Source organism: Stenella coeruleoalba (assembly GCF_951394435.1).
Source record: "Stenella coeruleoalba genome assembly, chromosome: 13".
NCBI classification, from domain to species: domain Eukaryota; kingdom Metazoa; phylum Chordata; class Mammalia; order Artiodactyla; family Delphinidae; genus Stenella; species Stenella coeruleoalba.
Window position 1 is genome coordinate 43,895,704 of NC_137159.1, and position 22,210 is coordinate 43,917,913.

The 22,210-nt window shown below is 35.3% G+C and overlaps 1 protein-coding gene across 1 annotated transcript in view; it reads left to right on the forward strand.

Annotated features, from left to right (window-relative positions):
- PPP4R3B (protein phosphatase 4 regulatory subunit 3B) overlaps positions 1–22,210 on the forward strand; it is a 59,982-nt gene extending 37,772 nt beyond the window's left edge. The window contains exons 11-16 of the mRNA XM_079941076.1: positions 1,615–1,773; positions 5,283–5,452; positions 7,445–7,584; positions 7,981–8,165; positions 10,648–10,850; positions 21,053–22,210. Coding sequence (XP_079797202.1) covers positions 1,615–1,773; positions 5,283–5,452; positions 7,445–7,584; positions 7,981–8,165; positions 10,648–10,850; positions 21,053–21,148 — 953 coding nt within the window. The 3' untranslated portion in view covers positions 21,149–22,210. The remainder of the gene's footprint in view (positions 1–1,614; positions 1,774–5,282; positions 5,453–7,444; positions 7,585–7,980; positions 8,166–10,647; positions 10,851–21,052) is intronic.

Here is a 22,210-nt window from a genome sequence, read left to right on the forward strand (position 1 = left end):
CGCTGGGCCTGCACGTCCGGAGCCTGTGCTCCGCAGTGGGAGAGGCCACGGAGGTGAGAGACCCGCGTATCGAAAAAAAAAAAAAAAAAAAAATTCCACTTTCTCCAATATAAAAGATGCAAAACCCAGTTGAAATTTTGTTTTTGCTTTTCTCTGTAAATTTAGAGATTGTTTTCTGACTTTTTTTTTAAGGAGGTGTCTTAAAGTTGAGGATTAGTTCATTCTTATTTTGTAAATCTAGTAAACTAAGGCCAATCAGTTAGGAACTAGTCTTCATCAATAGTCTTATATGTAGGTATCGTTCATGAATCTGAGTATAAACATGGTTGCTTCTACTTGGAACATATGTATCAGGTATTGGCCTGTTAGTATGGAAAATAATGCCGTGTTTACCTGGCCTCCTGTCTTTTCTACCAGGCTCATCAAAGCTCTAGGAAAGCCAGTGTCAAATTAGAAAGCAGTTCAGAGATTGGATTATTAGAGATATGATGAGTAATTTCATGTCCTAATTTGGAAAAGTGAAAACAAGGCATTTAATTAACACTACAGATCACTGTTACAAGATCTTTTGTAAATAAAATTTGGGAATTGAGAAATTTAGAGAATTTATTTTAATGGTGAGGAACTAGTTCAGATACTGGCTGAGGTGATGGCTGTTGTACAAATTGGTCTGAAAGAAGTAGAACTCTTTACTTACATTTAAAGTAGAAAAGGTCTTTGAAATGCCAGAATTGTATTTTGTATACTTGCTAGTCATTCTGTTATTAAAAAGATTGCTGATTTGTTCCTGATAGTATCATGTGATGTTCCACAAAATATTTATTTGTGTAGTCTTCTTGAAAAATAAAATAGTTGGATTTGATGACGTCAGTTATTTTTTCTATTCTCTAAGGCTGTGATTCCATAATTTCTTCACAGCTTAATATTTTCTTGCCTAAAATATTTACAGTAGGTATGGGTAATTTACCTATACATTAAATTTTGATGTTCAAGAAGCAATTTTAAATCACTCCATGAATGTGTAAACCAAAGCCTCTTGAGGAAGAAAGAGCTGGTATATTTCAGTAGGCCTCTCATGGATATGATTTGATGTTAAAAAGATTACTGTTTTAAAATCATGATGTAATATTTTTCACTTAATATTCAAACAACCAAAAAAGTCCTTTCCTTAAAGAAGTCTTTAAAGAAAGCATATTAATTTTTCTTGAGAAATTTGTGTTACACCACTTCAGTCAAAAAGTTTAAGGTATTTCCTCTTTTACTGTGCAGTGGACCCTTTTATAGATCCATTAATATTAATGACAGCACATATTAAGGAAACATTACCAAGAAAATCTCAATGCAGTGAGGGCTTTATTATCATATTTGTACATTTTTATTTAACATTATTAAATATTTTATATAAGAGCCTTAGAATATCTATTTAGTAGGTAAAACTAATACTTCTGGAGAGTCTACCTAATGAAAAAATAAAAATCTATAGCTTCTTTAATTGATACAAAAAGGAGAAGAAAATACAGTTTTACTTTTGCTCTGAAATACAGGATGTACACTTTATTCTCTTTGCTTAGATGTATTGCAACGTTTATTTTCATGTGATGACTTTCTTTGTAGATAATTATCAAACAGCACAGCTGCTTGCCTTAATTTTAGAGCTACTCACATTTTGTGTGGAACATCACACATATCACATAAAAAACTATATTATGAACAAGGACTTGCTAAGAAGAGTCTTGGTCTTGATGAATTCAAAGCACACTTTCCTGGCCTTGTGTAAGTAACAGTTTCAATGAACATTCTTACAAAATGTTTTATGGAACAGCATTTTTAATAGAAAAGCCTGAGTTACCCATGTGGAATTATTTTTTTCTAGCAAGTGCATATGCTATTAAAGAGATGATTGCGAGAAATACTAATCTTTTGTTTTCTTTTATTTAAAGGACAAGAGGAGTAGGTCACAGTGCTTCCCCCACCCACATATTGCTCACATTTAGATTCAGTTGTGATATAATACCATGCGCAATGACACTTCTAATAGAACCACTCCTGCTGTCTTTTACATCTGCTTCATCAAACTGTCATTTAGTAGTGACTCTTTTTATATTTTTGAGATATGGGCCTTGAAATGTATTTGTATAACTCAGGTTATTTATTTGAACATGTAAAATAACTTACGGTCTCTTCAGTAGACCACTTGGACCAATAAAAGTCAAACTTAAATGCTGATGTTTGCTTAAATGTTGATTTTTGGTGAACCCTAACTTTACTTTCCTCTCATAGTTTCACCTGCTGATAGAGGTAAAGAAACCTTCTCCCTAGAAATAAAAAGAGCCCTGTGGGTTTTTTCTGAGCATGAAAATCATAGTTAAAATGTAACATTTAATTTAATGTATAGAGAAAAGATTAATCTCCCTACTACTTCCTTTATTTTTAAGGCCTTAAAATAGCCACTGTTAACTGCCTGCACTACTTCTTTTCCATTCCTTTTTCCATACCTGTGCAAATTTACATAAACATTCACACATGTATATGTTTCCATGTTTTATTTTTATAGAAACAGGATCATGCTGACACACATCTCAGCCCCTTAATAATACGCTAGGTCATTGGATATGGTGTGAACTAATATTTTTCCTAAACATAGCTGAGTAACATTTCATAGAGTGGCTCTTTTGCAACTTATTCTACCATTCTCCACTGCATGGATTACAAGATTGTTTTGGTATTTTACCATTCCAAATAGCACTGTAATAAATAGCCTGGTATTGGGTTGGCCAAAAATTTCATTCGGGTTTTTCCATAAAACCCGAATGAACTTTTTGGCCAACCCATACATAAATCTTCCTTTACTTGTTTATTTCCATAGGATAGATTCCCTATATTGGGATTGCCAGAGCAAAATGTTTATTTATTTTAATATATCCTTTTTCAATTTTAATTTACTTTCCAGATTACTTTCCCAAAAGATTGAAGCACTTGACATGAAGAATGCACTCAATGAATAGCACTCATTCTTACTGCTTTTTAATATGTTATCCAGCTGATGATGGAAAATGTATTCTGTTTGTGTTTTAATTTACATTTTCCTTGATAACATCTTTTCCCATTTTAGTGCTTTTGCATTTTGTCTGTTGTGAATTGCCTTTTATCTTTTTCTTAGAGCTCTTGTATGTTAGAGATATTAGCAGTTATCACATTTTGGGGAAAAAAATGTCCCAGTTTCATTTGTCTTTTGTCTTTACGTTTATTTATGGCATGTTTTGCATATAATTGCTATAAGATTCTTTATGGTGACAAATATGTCTTATTTTTCTTTCATGGCTTTCGGGTTTTTTGCCTTGCTTATTAGGAAAGTCTCCTATGTCCTAAATTTATACAAATATTTTCCTCAATTTTCTTCTAATATTTTTTATTATTTTGTATATTTGTAATGCATCTGAAATTTGTTTTTGCATATGGTTTGAAGTGAGAGTCTAGCTTTCTTTTCTACTGGATGTATAGCCAATTGTGCTAACACCTTATTAAATAAACTATATTTTCCTTACTGAATTAAAATATCACTTTTGGTATTCAGTAAGTTACCATATATACTTGTGTCTTATTTCTGAACCATTTATCCTTTTATTTCACTAGATAAAATGAATGGGAAAGTTTATTCTTATGCCATTATAGTATCTCTGTTGTAAAGTTTAATATCTGCTAAGTACCTCCTCAGTTTCCTTTTCATAATTTTCTTGGTTCTTGGACATTTGTTCTTCCATAGTAACTTAAATACAACTTTATCCAGTTCATCCTGATTGGATTTACACTAAATTTTAATATTAATTTTGGAACAGTTGATGTTCTCATGCTAGGTTTTCCTATATGGCTTTCTATAAGTAGTCCTTTCTGAAATGACTGCAGAATGGTCACATTTAAATGGATATAACTGAACAAATCTCCAGTATTTAAATGTTTATATTGCTTCAAGATTTCCATTATTATAAACAACGCTGTTTTAACTATAGCTTTGTGTGCATGTTACTTCATTCACAGGCAGTGTATGAAAGTGCCTGTTTGCTCAGGTCTTTGGCAATACTTCAGTCTTTTTAATCTTAGGAAAACTATTTCTTATCCTGCCATAAAAAGAGGTGATGTTTTAAGTCTAGCAGTTCTGTCCGCACCTGTTTAGTCTTACAGTTATCATACATTTATACCTTATGTGGCCTATTTCTGTTTTATTTTCAGATAATATTTAGAACCTCTTTGGACAGACACAACTTCTTTTAATAACTTAGATCTGTGAACAGAGGGTTAAAATGAGAGAGTGACTTACAAAATCAGAAACCTTGTGTTTTAAAAGATGTGGCTAGTGTTACCTGTAGAATAAATTAAACTACTCAGGAGAGAGGTTACAAGTTAAAAGATAAAACATAAATATAAGGGATTGAAATTACAGTATTTTGTGTTCCATAAAGGTTTTAGCAATAATATTGCTAAATATGTTTAGCTGGGGAAAAGACTAGTTAAAGGGAAATTTTCTTTTCAATATTCTAAAATGTAAAAAGCCAAATTATACTGCTTATTTGTTACTCTAACATTCTTTTACAGTTACAGTCTGATTTGCCACAGTACATGTTTACTAAAGGTTAAACAGCTCACAAGCAATTGGTAAACAAGGGAGTGATGTTATTATAATCCGGAGGTAGTGTTTGTTCACAGATGATTTTCCCAAGGCAAAGAGAACTGGAATAGCTTTCATCGGAAAAGTAGAAAAACCTTTGGCACTCCTGTTTACTGGTAGCAGGAGCCCCTTTGGCTGTATTTTCAGAAAACTTAAAAGAAGCACCTACCTCCAAAGCTCCCCCCACTCCTCTCTTTGCCCTGTCCCCCAGAGAGGTAAAGCAGTCTCGGCTCTTGGCAGGTTGCACCATTCCTGTCCCCTTCTCAGTGACAGCCCCTACTGACTCTGCGCTGCCTTCACTGCATTGTCTCCACATCCACCAGCACTGCTCTAAGTAGTGCCGGCATTTGTGTTGTATGGTTTTTGTGTATTTTTTAATCTCTCTGCCTTGTAGCTGTCTGCCTACCAATTATTGGGGCTTTTGTTAGCTCTCGCCCCAAGTTGTACAAATTTTGAGTTGGTTTTTCCCTAATTCTGTTTTTCGCAAAATCCAATTGTTCTTATTGCAGTTTTGCTTTTTACTTTAGAAGAACATATACATTGCTTTATGTAAAAATACCTGTATAATAATTAATACCAGTAAGATTGGCAACTTATTCCCTGTATTATTTTTAATTAGGTGCTCTTCGTTTTATGAGGCGGATAATTGGCCTTAAAGATGAATTTTACAATCGTTACATCACCAAGGGAAATCTTTTTGAGCCAGTTATAAATGCTCTTCTGGATAATGGAACTCGGTACAATCTGTTGAATTCAGCTGTTATTGAGTTATTTGAATTTATAAGAGTGGTAAGTTTATATTAAAAGATTCTTAGTAAATTAAAATAACTATATGTTTAGTGATGTTAATATTTTAAATTGTGAAATTCAGCATAGTATTTAAAACTGCATTTGTGCTCTATTCTTCTCAGTTGCATTTTTTTGCCAAATGTTTCAGGATATTTAGCATATTGGACATTTCCCTCAAGCATGCCATTCATGTGATCTCTGTGATCTTTTGTAAGGGTAGTGATAAAAATGAATAGAAAGATTGAAAAATAATTCCCTTGGTAGACATTGATACAAAATGCATAAAACGTAGGATGTTATCATGGAATTTTAAGTTGAAGAATCTGAGAAGTTAGGTGAACTACTTCAGCTGCCTTATTTTATAGATGAGGGCTTGAGACACCCAAAGTGATTAGCTGACCTATTCAGGTGCATTCATTTGGTTAGGAGCACAGGCAGGGCTTGAAGATATGGTGCAGCTCATCCTTGAGTCTCAGTCAGGCAACAAAAGATTTGTCATAAAAACATCTGGAGAGAGCTCTGTGTGAATACCAGGGATAAGATGAATAACTGAAGAACCGATAAGATAAATTTACCATCCCACACACTGAAATGATTCCACTGGAGGAAATGGCCACATGGTTAGAAAAAACTTGAAAAAAGAAAGTCAAAGCTAGAAATTCATTCTCTAGTTTTGCTTCTTACAAATCAGATTTGTACTGATGACACAGTATTCCCACGTAAAGATTATTTGGCTGACTAGATTGTTTTTCTTAGAGTAGTCGCTTGCCAAGAGTATGGTTTGCAAAAAGGATGAAGATAGAAGTACTGTCTTTAACCTTGGAAAAAAAGGAACATGGTTGACTAGCTCACCAAGAATCTGAACCCAGGTTCACAGTGTACTGTTCTATGAATTAGAGATTAACTTTTATATATTTTTTTCCTTTAAAATTTTTGTTGAGATATGGATAAAATGAATTGTAAGGTTCACAGCCCCATCCCTATTCCTATGATTGAATTTGTTTTTCTGAAAATAATTTTGAGTGATTGATAAATGTACATTGAATCCCAAAACTTACCTTTTTTTGTTTCGGTGTGTAACACAACTATTTTACCTAGGTTTCTAATTTTTCTCCTTTGCATATTTTTTTGATTCAGATATTCAGGGGAACTAGTTTAAAGATATAACAGTCCTTAATACAACCAGGTTATGGTATATCTTTTAAGGAAGTGGCATGTATATATCCTACCAGTATTAGTCCTGAATCACAACTTATTTATTTTTAATGATGAGCCTGCTTTGCACCCATTCATTTGCAGTGATCAGTTAAAATGGTTCATTTAGAATTTAAAATTTATTACTATCGGTTTATTTCACAAAAATTACACCACTAGAGAACTGTGGAAATATACAAGAGGAATTCAAGTTGTTTTACCAAATATGTATATGTGATATAGTCAGAGGAATCTGTTTATTAAGTAAGGCTTATCTTGTTTTGATAGTTAAACAAGGCATCATCAATAATATCTTTCAATGTTTGTTGAAAATATAATTTCAATATCTGCTTTCTAACTAGGTGTGCACTCTTGATCGGGCCATCCAGTCTCTGTCATAGCCTCAATTTTCCCTTTCTGTAAAATAGGGTTAATAAAACGTATTTTATAGAATTGTTATGAGGATCAAGTGAAATTGTATGTGATAAGCGCTTTTTAAATTGTAAAGTGCTATTATGTAAATGCAAAAAATAAACAGACAACATAAACTAAATACATTTACCTTTCAAATGTTCTTTATAGTCCCCCCAGAAGGGCTTCAGTCAATTACTTCTCCTTTTTTCCAAGTGTTCTGTGGAGTCCTGGCTCATGTATGAAGAAACTAGGACGTTTATTTTTGGAAGATGATTTTGAAAAACCTTTTTTTTGATCAGCTTTAGAACTATAAAAAATTTTTTTAAGTTTTTCTTCTAACAAGCATTGTATTATATTTGAAATATAAATTTTGTGCTTATACAGGAAGATATCAAGTCTCTTACTACACATATAGTTGAAAACTTTTATAAAGCACTTGAATCGATTGAATATGTTCAGACATTCAAAGGATTGAAGACTAAATATGAGCAAGAAAAAGACAGACAAAATCAGAAACTGAACAGGTATTGTTTAAGTATATTGCATTTATAGCCTATAAAATTATGTTCAAAATCATGTGTAGTTTGATCTTACATATGAAATTTACCCAGGAATTTTCTTTCCATCATTAGATAGTACAGGGTTGTGTAGGAGGGTAGTATATTCTCCCTACACTGAATCTTTTGTATGAAAGATGACTGCTCCATATCATAACTCAAAATAAATTTTTAGGCTGGTGTACAAACATCCTTGGAGTGTTCTCTGGTTTCTGTTTACATCTTATATCGCAACTGATGTGATTATGATATAAGTTATACTCAGTTAAAATTATTTCAGCTCCTCTTGGTTATACATATTCTCATATAATCTGGTCAGGAATTTTAAATCACTACTTAATATTTGTGATATATTTCTTACAGTGTACCATCTATATTGCGTAGTAACAGATTTCGCAGAGATGCAAAGGCATTGGAAGAGGATGAAGAAATGTGGTTTAATGAAGATGAAGAGGAGGAAGGGAAAACAGTTGTGGCACCAGTGGAAAAATCTAAGGCAGAAGATGATTTTCCAGATAGTTATGAAAAATTCATGGAGACTAAAAAGGGTATTAAAATTTTGAATTTTTGATTAGTTCATTCTCTTATTTAGTATAGAAATTATTCAGTTGTTTGTGAAGTTGTGATAATAGTTTATAAAGCATGAAAGACATGAATTTTATGCTAAATCAAAGCCTTTTAAAATTATCACCTTTTTCAAATCTGATTTTTCAAAACATTTTATGGGGCTTCCCTGGTGGCGCAGTGGTTGAGAGTCCGCCTGCCAATGCAGGGGACACGGGTTCGTGCCCTGGTCGGGGAGGATCCCACATGCCGTGGAGCGGCTGGGCCCATGAGCCATGGCCGCTGAGCCTGCGCATCCGGAGCCTGTGCTCCGCAGCGGGAGAGGCCACAACAGTGAGAGGCCCACGTACCGCAAAAAAAAAAAAAAAAAAAAGTGTTTAAAATGTTTTTCTTGAAACTTGCCATTTTGTGACTCTCTTCATTTGCTGTTTATAAATTGCATTGTCTATACTTTGCCTTCTGTGAACAGTTGTGCTTCTATTTCTATACTGAAATCTTCAATAATAATAGAGACCATATAGATCCATAGAAATTTTCCAAAGCGCTCTGTCATTTACAGCTGGAGAAACTAAGCTTAAAGAAAGAAGTACTTTACTCTTTGAAAGTTCTAAATTGTTATAAAAGTTTCATAAAGATAAAATGGCAAGGGACTTTCCTGGTGGTCCAGTGGGTAAGACTCCGTGCTCCCAGTGAAGGGGGCCCAGATTCGATCCCTGGTCAGGAACTAGATCTTGCCTGCAGGCCGCAACTAAGAAGTCCGCATGCTGCAACTAAAAAAAAGATCCTGCATGCCGCACCTGAAGATCCCAACCCGGAGCAGCCAAAACAAATAAATGTTCAAAAAAAAGATAAAATGTCAAGAGCGGAAAAGTAACAGTAAAATTTCCTGTCTTTCAAATATGTTTAACTTGTTTATAAAACTAAGATCTTACTAGTGTTTTTCAGAAGAACCAGTCACTTTAATTCTATAATTTAAATGTTTCAAAAAATTTATATCTTGAAAGGCAAAAGCATTTCCTAGACTTATATATAAGTTTATGATTTTCTTTCCCTTTTTTAAATTTATTTATTTATTTATTTACTTTTGGTTGTGTTGGGTCTTCGTTGCTGCACGTGGGCTTTCTCTAGATGTGGTGAGCGGGGGCTACTCTTTGTTGTGGTGTGTGGGCTTCTCACTGTGATGGCTTCTCTTGTTGTGGAGCAAGGGCTCTAGGTGCACGGGCTTCAGTAGTTGTGGCATGCGAGCTCAGTAGTTGTGGCTCGCAGGCTCTGGAGCACAGGCTCAGTAGTTGTGGCACACGGGCTTAGTTGCTCCGCGGCATGTGGGATCTTCCCAGACCAGGGCTCGAATCCGTGTCCCCTGCATTGGCAGGTGGATTCTTAACCACTGTGCCACCAGGGAGGTTCCTAGTTTGTGATTTTCAACGTGTGATTTTCTAAAGGCATTTCTCATTAGTTAGTGTTTCATTAATTTCTTATTACATTTTCCTTGAAACTGTTGCTACCAGCCTCACTCATTTTCCACTCATCACTGCCATAAGTTCTATTTATTTCAGCTTGGGGGATCACAAGAGCCTATTAAAATGTCCTAAGGAATAGGTACCTTTCGGTAGCCAAATTCTTCTACCTTTACTCATTACAGGCCCTGCCCTGAGTACTGTCAGAAGAGGCAGTGAGGCCATACTTGAAGTACTGCATCCAGTTAAGAAACATAATCAAAAATAGTGGCAGCCAGGGCTTCCCTGGTGGCACAGTGGTTGCGAGTCCGCCTGCCGATGCAGGGGACACAGGTTCGTGCCCCGGTCCGGAAAGATCCCACATGCCGCGGAGCGGCTGGGCCCGTGAGCCATGGCCGCTGAGCCTGTGCGTCCGGAGCCTGCACATCCGGAGCCTGTGCTCTGAAATGGGAGAGGCCACAACAGTGAGAGGCCTGTGTACCGCAAAAAAAAAAAAAAAAAAATAGTGGCAGCCAGATGTTAAAGGATAGTAGATACCTTTGTGATAAAGGAAACAGATAAAGGAACCTGGAATATTCAGGAAATAAATGACTGATAAACATGATCCTAATCATTTTCTTTAGGCATTTGGAATATTATTGACTTGTGGGAGAGATTATTAGGTTTTCACAATGAGTATGGAAGTGTAGAGTCAGTGAGTGGAAGCTGCAGAGAGACAATGAAAGGAAGAGTCAGACAGCTAGTGAGTCCTTGGAAGAGTCCTAGATATAGCAGTGTGGAATTCTAGCATACGGTGGCTGATCTGTTATATGACTCTGAAGTTTCTTTCTAATCCTGAGATTTCTAAGACTCCAGCTAATAAAGACTTGTCACTGTACACATCATGCTCTACCCTCTTAGCTCTTACAAAAAAGCAAAGGCACTGTTTTATAAGTTTTTAAATTATTGTTTTCAGATGCTTTGACTTAGCAATATTTACTGATAATTCAAATTTTTACATTTGCTTTAGCAAAGGAAAGTGAAGACAAGGAAAACCTTCCCAAAAGGACATCTTCTGGTGGCTTCAAATTTACTTTCTCCCACTCCACTAGTGCTGCTAATGGAACAAACAGTACAAACAGTAAATCTGTAGTGGCTCAGACACCACCAGCAAGTTCTAATGGATCCTCTTCCAAAACTACAAACTTGGCTACATCAGTAACAGCCACCAAGGTATGTGAAACTGCTCTACACACAAACTTCGCTTTTTTCGTCTGTAGAACTATTTCATGTTTCCTGAAGAAAATTTGGATAATAAAAATAATCTCAAAGAAGAAAAAAAGTTGCACACATTGTCATCAGAGAATATGACTGCTAACATTTGATTGATTTTTCTTCAGGTGTATGGGTTTATCTGACACAATTACAGTCTCTGTATAAGCACAGTTTTGTATCCTGCTTCCATTAATTACGAGAATTTTTCTCTGTTATTAAAACATTAATGAGGACTGTAGAATTTCATTTGATTTAGCTATATCATAGTATTTGTAAGCATCCCCTCCCCCCACCAATATTTTGGAGCACATGAGTTGATTCTGATATTTCACTGACTACTGGCATTGTTGCATTTTAAGTTATTTTCTTGGATAGATGAGTAGAACAGTGTTTTCACCCATATGGTCAAATTCCTCTCCAGAAAGGCTATACCAATTAATGTTACCGTAAGCATTGTATGAGTATGCTTGGTTCACTGCAGCTTTGGCACTGTTATTATAATGATTTTTAATCTTTACCAGTTAGGTAGAGGAGACAGTATATATCTCGTTCCTAATTGTGTCATTTGTTACTAGTAAGGTTGAATGTTAGCCTTTTGAATTTGGTCTTCTGTTAATTGTTCATAGTCTTGCCTTTTTAAAAATTGGTTTATGTCTTTTTAGTATGAGTGAGTCTTTGGTTAAGAATATTAACCTTTTTGTCATTCACATAGCAAATGTATTTCCCATTGGTTACTTTTTTCATGTAAACAAGTTTAAATTTTATATAAAACTTTTTTCTTTCATTTACATTATTATTATATGTAATATGTCCTTTTCCCCAAAAAGGAGTGGCTTAAAATAAAAAGGCATAAATAAAGGACAACTGTTAGTATAAGGTTAGAAGGACAAGAGAAGGCCATAGTAGAAAACCTAAGTGAAGTGATGCTTCTTGTTTTGAACACAGAATATAAGTCTGAGTTTATTTATTTTACAAAAATGTAGAATCTTTCTTCAGTATTGTAGCAAGGTGGGCTCTTGACTAATGATCACAGAAGTAGCATTTTCAATAGGATTCTCCTGTTTGTGAAATACAGTTTATGTTATTGAATAAGAATTTTTAAATTTTCATTTTTTGATAGGACAATTTAGTATAATATTATGACACTATATTAAGAATATTTGCTGTTGAGTTATATTGCTTGGGTTCAAATCTTGGCTGTGCCTCTTTGTGTTTGACCTTAAGTAAATTATTTAATCTCTCTGGGCCTTATTAGTTTTCTCATTTTAAACAGGGATAAAACAGCACCTCCTTTATAGGTTTGTTGTGAAGGTTTAATTATTTAATAAATATAAAGAGTTTAGAACACTATTTGGCACATTCTCAATATATACTAGCTTTTCTTTTTTTTTTTTTTTTAATCAAAGTAATATATGCACTTACTTTTAAAAGATAAATAGCATTAAAAGTATTGAAAAAAAAAACAGTCCTCTTCTACGCAGCGAAGGCTTGGAACTCTTCTAGCTCTTTCTTCTATTTCTAGTTAATATGCTAATACTGCCATATTGTTTTACCACTCCGTACCAGATCCTCACCCTTATTACTCTCTGTATCACAATTTTTGGTTAAAACAATATTTGATAACTTTATAGCTATAATAACACAAATATTCTTTATTCATTAATTTTTTTCCTGCTTTTTTCTCTTTTTTTCCCTGCTTTTTTTCTACACTGTGTTTTTCTTTATAACTTTTCTCTTTTTATAGAGTAAATAACTGTAGGGCGCGGTCAGCTAACTGCTACGCGGCAGGAAGCTGAAATAAGCTGAGTCATCCTTCCTGTGGCCACTGCGCTTGCGCTAAGTATACTAATGAGGTTTTAAAGTAGCGACCTATCCGATGCTGGCTCACAAGTCGCACCATCGGCGAAAGCCAATCACAGAGCGACACATGTTCTTAATCCCTATATAAGCAGACTGCTATAGGATTGCGGGGTCTTCCTTCCATCTTTCTTCAACCAAGCTGTGCTCCAATAAAGTGTGATACGAGAAGAATCTTGCGTGTGGCGGCTCGTTATTCTGCCGGTCAGAAACGGCTCGCCGCAAATAACCTCTCAGGTTATTTTCCACATAGTCTCCCCCTTGGAGACATCTCTCTTAAAGTCTCCCATCTTGTCCCAGCCTAGGTTGGTTCCTCTCCAGACTTGCTGCTCATCTGTTGTCTTAAGGCTGCCTCTGCCATCACACTAATACTTCCTTTTGCCTTGCTTCTTTTCTTATGTTGACTGTTTCCTGGATCTCAGGTCTCTGTTCTCTTTCTTGATTTTCCATCTCATTTTGTTGGAGCATACCCTCTCTGTTTCCTGGAAAAAGAATTCCATGAGAGATAAAGTTTGAGACCTTGCATGTATGAAGATGTCTTTATTGTATCCTCATACTTGATTGACAATTTAACTGAATGTAGAGCCAAATTAGAAATAATTTTCTTTCAAAACTTCGAGGTTATTGCTGCCAAGGATTCCAGAGACATTCTTACTCCTGATTGTGTGTGTGTGATTTTATTTGATTCTTCTTGGAAGCATTTGGGGTTTTATCTCTGTATTCTGAAATTTCAGGATGATATACTTTGGGCATTCTCAGCTAAACAGTCATGACCTTTAGTTTTGGGACATTTTATGCTCTTTCACTATAGCTTATTGTTTGGATATTGGGCCTTATAATTTTCATAATTTTTCTCTCCTATTACTCATTTTTTTGTTCTATTTTCTGGGTTATTTCCCTGAGTTTTTAATTTACTGTCCTTACAGATAATTTTTTATTTATGAACAAGCAAAATCAAGTGCGAACACAAACACATATTTCACCTTTTTTGACACTAACAGCAGATTGCCGAATACATTTGTTCTACATCTTTTGGGGGAACAGATAGAAAAATAGCAGTTGTTCTTGGAAAACTAATTAATTGCTCAGTCACTCAAGACTATCACAAAAATTTGATACTAAGCAAGATAGGAGCTCACAGAGTAAAGCACTAGTTATATTGGCTCTCAACCTTTTTCAGCAAACTGACCACATTTCTAAGTGAAGGCAAGTTCTTTATCACCAATGGTCCTTTAGCCATTTTCACCATCGTTGCTTTTCAGGTGTCCAGCAAAGTGATTCAGAGGTAGATAGATTAGATAGATAGATAGATTCTTTTTTTAGATCCTTTTCCATTATAGATTATTACAAGATGTTGAATATAGTTCCCTGTGCTATACAGTAGGTCCTTGTTGGTTATCTATTTTATATATAGTATTGTGTACATGTTAATCCCAAACTCCTAATTTATCTGTTCCCCCCCACCACCCTTTTCCCCTTTGGTAACCATAAGTTTCTTTTCTGTGTGTTAGTCTATTTCTGTTTTGTAAATAAGTTCATTTGTATCATTTTTTTTTTTAGATTCCACTTACAAGCAATATCATGATGTTTGTTTTTCTCTTCTGACTTACTTCACTTAGTATGATAATCTCTAGGTCCATCCATGTTGCCTCAAATGGCATTATTTCATTCTTTTTTATGGCTGAGTATTACTCCATTGTGTATATTTATCACGTGTTCTTTATCCAGTCATCTGTCGACGGACAGGTTGCTTCCATGTCCTGGCTATTGTAAATAGTGCTGCAGTGAACATTGTGGTACATGACTCTTTTTGAATTCTGTTTTTCTCAGGGTATATGCCCAGTAGTGGAATTGCTGGGTCATATGGTAGTTCTATTTTTAGTTTTTTAAGGAACATCCATACTGTTCTCCATAGTGGCTGCACCAATTTACATTCCCACCAATACTGTAGGACAGTTCCTTTTTCTCCACATCCTCTCCAGCATTTATTATAATGTAGACTTTCTGATGATGACCATTCTGACCAGTGTCAGATGTTACCTCATTGTAGTTTTGATTTGCATTTCTATAATAATTAGTGATGTTGAGCATCTTTTCGTGTGCCTGTTGGCCTTCTGTATGTCTTCTTTGGAGAAATGTCTGTTTAGATCCTCTGCCCATTTTTTAATTGGGTTTGTTTCTTTGATGTTGAGTTGTTTGAACTGTTTATATATTTTGGATATTAACCCCTTATTGGTCCTATCATTTGCAAATCTTTTTCCCATTCAGTAAGTTGTCTTTTCGTTTTTGCTTTGCAAAAGCTTTTAAGTTTAATTAGGTCCCATTTTTTTATTTTTGCCTTTATTTCCTTTGCTTTAGGAGACTGATCCAAAAAAATATTGCTACAATTTATGCCAAAGATTGTTCTGCCTATCTTTTCCTCTAGGAGTTTTATAGTATCTGGTTTACATTCAGATCTTTAATCCATTTCAAGTTTATTTTTGTATATGGTGTTAGAGAATGTTCTAATTTCATTCTTTTACATGTAGCTGTCCAGTTTTCCCAGCACCACTTGTTGAAGAGACTGTCTTTCAATCGTATATTCTTGCCTCCTTTGTCGTAGATTAATTGACAATAAGTGCATGGGTTTATTTCTGGGCTTTGTATCTTGTTCCATTGATCTATATGGGTGTTTTTTGTGCCAGTACCATACTGTTTTGATGACTTAGCTTTGTAGTACAGTCTGAAGTCAAGGAGCCTGATTCCTCCAGCCCCATTCTTCTTTCTCAGGATTGCTTTGACTATTTGGGGTCTTTTGTGTTTCCATACAAATTTTTAAATTTTTTATTCTAGTCCTGTTGGTAATTTGATAGGGAATGCATTGAATTTATAGTTTGCCTTGGGTGGTATGGTCATTTTAACACTGATTCTTTCATTCTTTCATGGAAAGAACACGGTGTATCTTTCCATCGGTTTGTGTCGTCTTCAGTTTCTTTCATCAGCATCTTATAATTTTCGTCACCATCGTTGATTGCTACAATCGAATTGATTGGTTCTTAAAATTAAATAGATCAGGTGATAATTTGTCTGTTTTCCTTTGGGAGGCATCCTAAAGCTCTAACATATTTTTTAAAAATCACATTCTTTGAAAATTTTATAGTTTTCAAGATCAGCGAAACAGTAGCTACTAATGAAATTTATTTATTATTTTTGGCTGCATTGGGTCTTTGTTGCTGCACATGGTCTTTCTCTAGTTGTGGCGAGTAGGAGCTAGTCTTCATTGCAGTGCACAGGCTTCTCATTGCAGTGGCTTCTCTTGTTGCGGAGCATGGGCTTCAGTAGTTGCAGCACATAGGCTTCAGTAGTTGCAGCACGTAGGCTCAGTAGTTGCGACTATCACCTTTACTGATGATTAAAAATTTTTAATCATGTTGAAGGAAGATCTATGTATTCTTTTATTTTTTTTTATTTTGCTGTGGCACTCAGGATCTTTGTTGCGGCATGCAGGATCTTTTAGTTGCAGCATACGGAACCTTTAGTTGCAGCATGTAGGCTGCAGCAACCTGCATCCTGCAGCATGCAGGATCTGGTTCCCTGACCAAGGATCAAATCCAAGCCGCGTGCATTGAGAGCATGGAGTCTTAACTGCTAGACCACTTGGGAAGTCCCATCTATGTATTCTTTATTTCATTGAGTAGAGCAGGGGTTCCCAACGCCCAGGCCTGTTAGGAACCAGGCCGCATAGCAGAAGGTGAGTGGCAGGCGAGCAAGCAAAGCTTCATCTGCCGCTCCCCATCGCTCACATTACAGCCTGAACCATCCCCCCACCCCCCATCCAAACCATGGAAAAGTTGTCTTCCACAAAACCGGTCCCTAGTGCCAAAAAGTTTGGGGCCCACTGGAGTCAAGGATAATTCTTGAATTCTGTCCCCTTAGATTTGTTAATATGATGAATTATGTTAAGTTTCCTCACTTAAAATTTGTTAATTTGTCAGTTTTAGTTCAGAAAGAGTCATTGTTTCTTCATAGGTTTTTATTATTGTTACATCAGTTGTTTTGATCCCTTCTTTCATAGTAGAAATGTTTCTCAAGTGTCTGGTGATGCTTGGATTTTCTTTCATATTAAAAAGTAAGGTAGTTTGGGATTGACATGCGCACACTGCTATATTTAAAATGGATAACAAGGACCTACAGTATAGCACAGGGAACTCTGCTCAGTTATACATATGTATATGTATAACTGAATCACTTTGCTATACACCTGTTAATCAACATTGTTAGTCAACTATACTCCAATACAAAATAAAAATAAAAACTAAGAAAAAAAAGAAAGCCTTGAGAAGTGCCTCAGTGAGGTGCTAATCTATTTATGCAGCAAAAATATAAAATAAATTCATCTGCTAGGCTCACAGCACCAAAAAAAAAAAAAAAAAGGTAGACTTTTGAACAAGACTGCCAAGACAATTCACTGAGGTAAAGAATCATCTTTTCAACATGGTGTTAGGACAACTTGGATATCTGCATTCAAAAGAATGAAGTTGGACCCTGCCCCTCACCATGTTACAGAACTTAAAGTAGACAAAAGTTTTAAATATAAGAATTAAAAGGATAAAACACTTAGAAAAAACTACACGTGTAAATATTCATGTCCTCAAATTAAGCAGTGATTTTTTTTTTTCTTTTTGTTTTTATTCACTGCAAGGCTTGCGGGATCTTAGTTCCCCAGGGATTGAGCCTGCACCCCCTGCAGTGGAAGCACAGAGCCCTAACCACTGGACCACCAGGGAATTCCCCTAGGCAGTGATTTCTTAGGTATAACACAGAAAGCACAAGTGTTACAAAAGAAAAAAACAGATAAATCAGACTTCATCAAAATTAAAAACTTCTTTGCTTCAAAGGACACTATCATACGGTGAAAAGGCAGTCCACAGAATGGGAGAAAATATATCTGATAAGGGACTGGTATCCAGAATATATAAAGAACTCTCCAGCACAACACAGCAACCTGGTTTTAAAATGGGCATTTAAAAAGATTTCTCCAAAGAAGATATACAGATGGGGCATATAAGCACATGACAAAATGGTCAGCATCATTAGTCAGGAAAATGCAAATTAGTCAGGAAAATGCAAATCAGAACCACAGCGAGATTCTACTTCACACCCACTAAAATAGCTATAATAAAACACATGGACAAAAACGTGTGTTAGTGAGAAACTGCAACTCATACATTATTGATGGGAATGTATCAATAAAATGGTGTAAATGCATTAGAATACAGTCTGGTAGTTCCCCAAAAAGTTAAATTCCACTCCTAGGTATATACTCAAGAGAACTGAAAATAATATGTCCACCCTAAAACTTGTACATGAATATTAATAGCAGCATTATTCATAATAGCCAAAAAGTGGGAACAACCCAAATGTCTATCATCTGATGAGCGGATAAACAAAATGTGATATATCCGTAACGATGAATATTATTTTGCCATAAAAAGGAAAAGCAATGAAGTACTGACACATGCTACAACATAGATGAACCCGAAAACATTATGCTAAGTGAAATAAGCCCAACACAAAAGGCCACATATTGTATGCTTCCGTTTATAAGAACTGGTCCAAAATAAGCAAATCTTTAGAAACAAAGTAGATTTGTGATTTCCTGGAGCTGGGAAGGAGGGAGGGATGGGAAGTGACTAATGGGTAGAGGTGTTGGGGGGTGGTTGTTGATGAAAACACTCTGGAATTAGTGGTAGCGGTCACACAACTTTGGGAATATACTAAAACCACTGAACTGTACACTGCACGGGGGTGAACTTTACGGTATGTGAATTATGTCTCAATTTTTAAAATAAGGCAGTTAAAAACAATGAGAAGGGCCTACTGATGTGGACTTCATATAAAAGACTAGAGCAAATGCCCTGCTCTTTTTAGGGAGTGTTAGTGGTTTGGGGTTTTTTCCCTGTGGAGCCACTTAGCTCTTACAGGCATAGCTAGTCTGCTACACCTGGTGAGTATAAGCTCACCTGCTGGTGTTCTGAGAGCCTGGATGGGAACGAAAGCTTAGAATGGAGGTGGGCGTGTCTCTGCTTGGCATGCAGAATTTACTGTTTCACACTGGCACCTTTCCCCTGCCCTTTACTGTGCCTGAAGTCCTGAAGTGCAGAGCCTTTCTGTTGCTTTTCCTTTATGGTTCGTGGTGGTAGAGGAGCCGGAATCTCCCCGTGGGGGTAGGCGTGTGGTAGGGGAACGAATTGTAGAATTGAGGACTCAGTTGTCTGTTTCACTGACTCAACTGTTAATCATCTTCCCTGCTTTCCCCAGTATTTTGGTTCCCTTACTTCGTAGTCTTTTCTGCAGTTAAGACAAGTAAGTTTGCTTCTTATTTCTATATCCCCCTGCAAACCCTTCTTTCTTGACTTCGTTCTCCATTAAAACTGAGTTATTTTGCCTCTGATTTCTTTTTCCAAAAATGTCTTAACAGCTTTCATCTGCTGTTTTCTCCTTTCCTTTTTTGTCTTTGTTGATATATTGTCAGAAACAAAAATTTTTGAAGAGAATATAATGCCTGGGAAAGCAATCTAAATGTCCAACAAGGAATTTAACTTTGGCGGTGTATCCGTACCATGGAATACTAGAGTTTAAAAGAATGAAATAGAACTTTGTGTACTAACACTGAAAGCTGATATTTGTTTAAAAGCAATACATTTATAGTTATATATTAAAAGTCTGGAACCTATCAAATTCCTCACAGTGTGCACCTGTGGATTTATAGTTCCTTTTACTTCCAATATTTCATATTTTGTATTTTTATTCTTTGTATGGTAAATATGATTTTTTAAATGTATAATATGAGTTTGTTTATGGTATATATATGTATAGATAATAGAGGTAAAATTGAAAACTAAATTGTGTAGCCGAGTGTCAGATAGAATATTTATTGATCTTATGCCAAAAATTATTTTAAATGTTAACCATTTGGAACTGAAATGTTTGTACATTATGATATATAGGATTAAAAGTAAAACTTTCCTTAATTTGCTGTGTGAATATCAGACTGGTGCCTTTTTATGCTGTAATTATGTCTTCTACTTCCTTTCGTCCAACTTGTTTGGCTTAGAAACCAAATAACAAATAATGATAACAGTAATAGTAGCTAATAGCAATTACTGAATAGTAACTACATACCAAGCACTGTGCCAAGTGCTTTACGTTTTGTTTTAAATTCAGCCACACTACTTCTTGCTTATCCAGCTTACAGTTTGTGTGTTAAGCTGAGAAAGAAGCAGAAAGATTCTCACTTAACTATTAAGTTTTATTTGATTCACAGACTTTCTGATAACTGTTTCTAGCTGCTCAGAGCCCTTTGCTGATTAATATTAGTGTTTCAGTTATATTCTGGTAAAGTGTTAATGCTAGATGCCTGGATTCTTTAGGTATGAAGCTACTTAGGTTTGAAATATGACTCATTTCAATTGTACTTGCTTATCCCCTAGAGGTCTTAAGGGTTTGAACTAGATGCAGTGTTTACAGTAGCTCTCTTAACCTGTAAGGTATGTGTACAGATTTCATGGAATTGGTTCAAATTAATGCAGACCTGAGGACATATTAATTGTCTGGGTAAAGTGTCCAGAGCTTTAATAGGATTTGCAAAGGGGTCCATTACTTATAAAAGGCCGAACACCTGAAATATCTGATCCTTTTCTTCTGGGTAGAGAGAGATAGTCCTAAATTTTTGTCATTAGTTTTTAGGAACCATTTCATGTGTTTATTATCATCAGCCATTTAAAATTATTCTTCAAAAAGCAGAAAAAACAATGATGTGTACTTAGTGATGAAATATATACATGAGGTATATATATATATATATATATATATATATATATATATATATATATATACACACATACATACACACAGAGACTAAAAGGCACCTTTTTGTCACTGGCTGGCTATCATCTCGTGTAAGGTTAGAGAAATGAACTAGTTCATCTCCAAGGTCCTTCTAGCTCCAAATGTCATGATTCTTTGTGAGTCCTACTGTTTGGAGATATTTTTCCACAGTGAAATTTTGCTGAGTTGAATTATGAGGTATCATTAAAAATCCCATAAAAAAGTTGAGGGTAACTAAGAATACCAACAGTTGTACTTATTACTAACTGTTCATAATTTCAAGCAGTTCCTTTATCAAATTCAAATATATCTGTTTCAGATACATGTGGTTAGTTTAGAAAAATGATTTCTAATACCTTTAAAAGTGACTACATTTGTACTAATTAGCTTTTTCTGTTGTTACATATGTTAATTTTTTTTTTATTCTTCATTAGGGAAGTTTGGTTGGTTTAGTGGATTATCCAGATGATGAAGAGGAAGATGAAGAAGAAGAAACATCTCCCAGGAAGAGACCTCGTCTTGGCTCATAAAATATTTACTGGGGACCCTCAACATGTGGTTGTACAAAAATGCTGCAGCTGTTCAGTGAGTTGAAAATCTGAATCAGAAAGCTTTCTCACTTGAACTTATAAATATACAAGGAATAGCAAAAGACACTCAGTATATCAGCTAGGAGAGTTTAGCTCTGTAAAAAAAAAAAAAAAACCAGGCTTCCCAGGAACTTGATCACTTGCTAGTAATTAATGGGTTTGCCTTTCAGGCTGTCAAAAAAAAGTTAGTAACCAGAACCTGGGAGATAGCTTCTCAGCAAGGGAACTCTCAGGTTTTGGGACGGTTTAGGGGAGGGACAAAGTTGATAAAATAATATTAATGCAGGGTTGCTCCAGGAGGGTTTCTGATTTAGAAACAGTTATAAAACTTCAGTTGCAAACCCAATAACATTACTTGTATAATGGTGCTGGCCATGTTGTTCTTTTAATCAGTTGCCTCTTTTTAAAAGAAATTTTTATGGAAAACAAGTTCAACTATCATAAAAAATGAAGTTAAGCTGTTGGGACCATTTCTTTGAAGATATAACAGAAATTCAGCCTTACTGGTAGGTAGAGGGAAATACACCCTGTATTACAGCACATGTTGAGTTTTCTACACCAGGAACTTTCAATGTGTATTTTGATGAAAACAAACAAGCTGGATTCAAAATGGGCAGTTTTGTTAATATAACTTTAAAATCAGCACTTTTACAGATAACAGATGCCAAGAATCAGTATGGTAGTATTCCAGAATGATTTTCTCTAGAAATGGGAGTGGACTGAACAGAAGGTTTTCAACTGCCTACCAGTACAATCTTTTGTGGAAGATACTTTGAAGTCACTTTCTGCTTTGTTAATAAAGTTGTCTCTCTCCAGAGCTGCAGGCAAGTTTTAAAGTGTAATTTGTAAAGACTAACATACAAAGAATAGTGCTGAATTAAGTGGCATTTAATATCTACAGGCCATTTTGATCCAAGAAGTTACTTCAGTGTCAGAGTATGCAGCACATGAAGCTTTTCCAAGAACTAACAAGGGTGTAATATGAAAGCTGCTTTTTTTTTT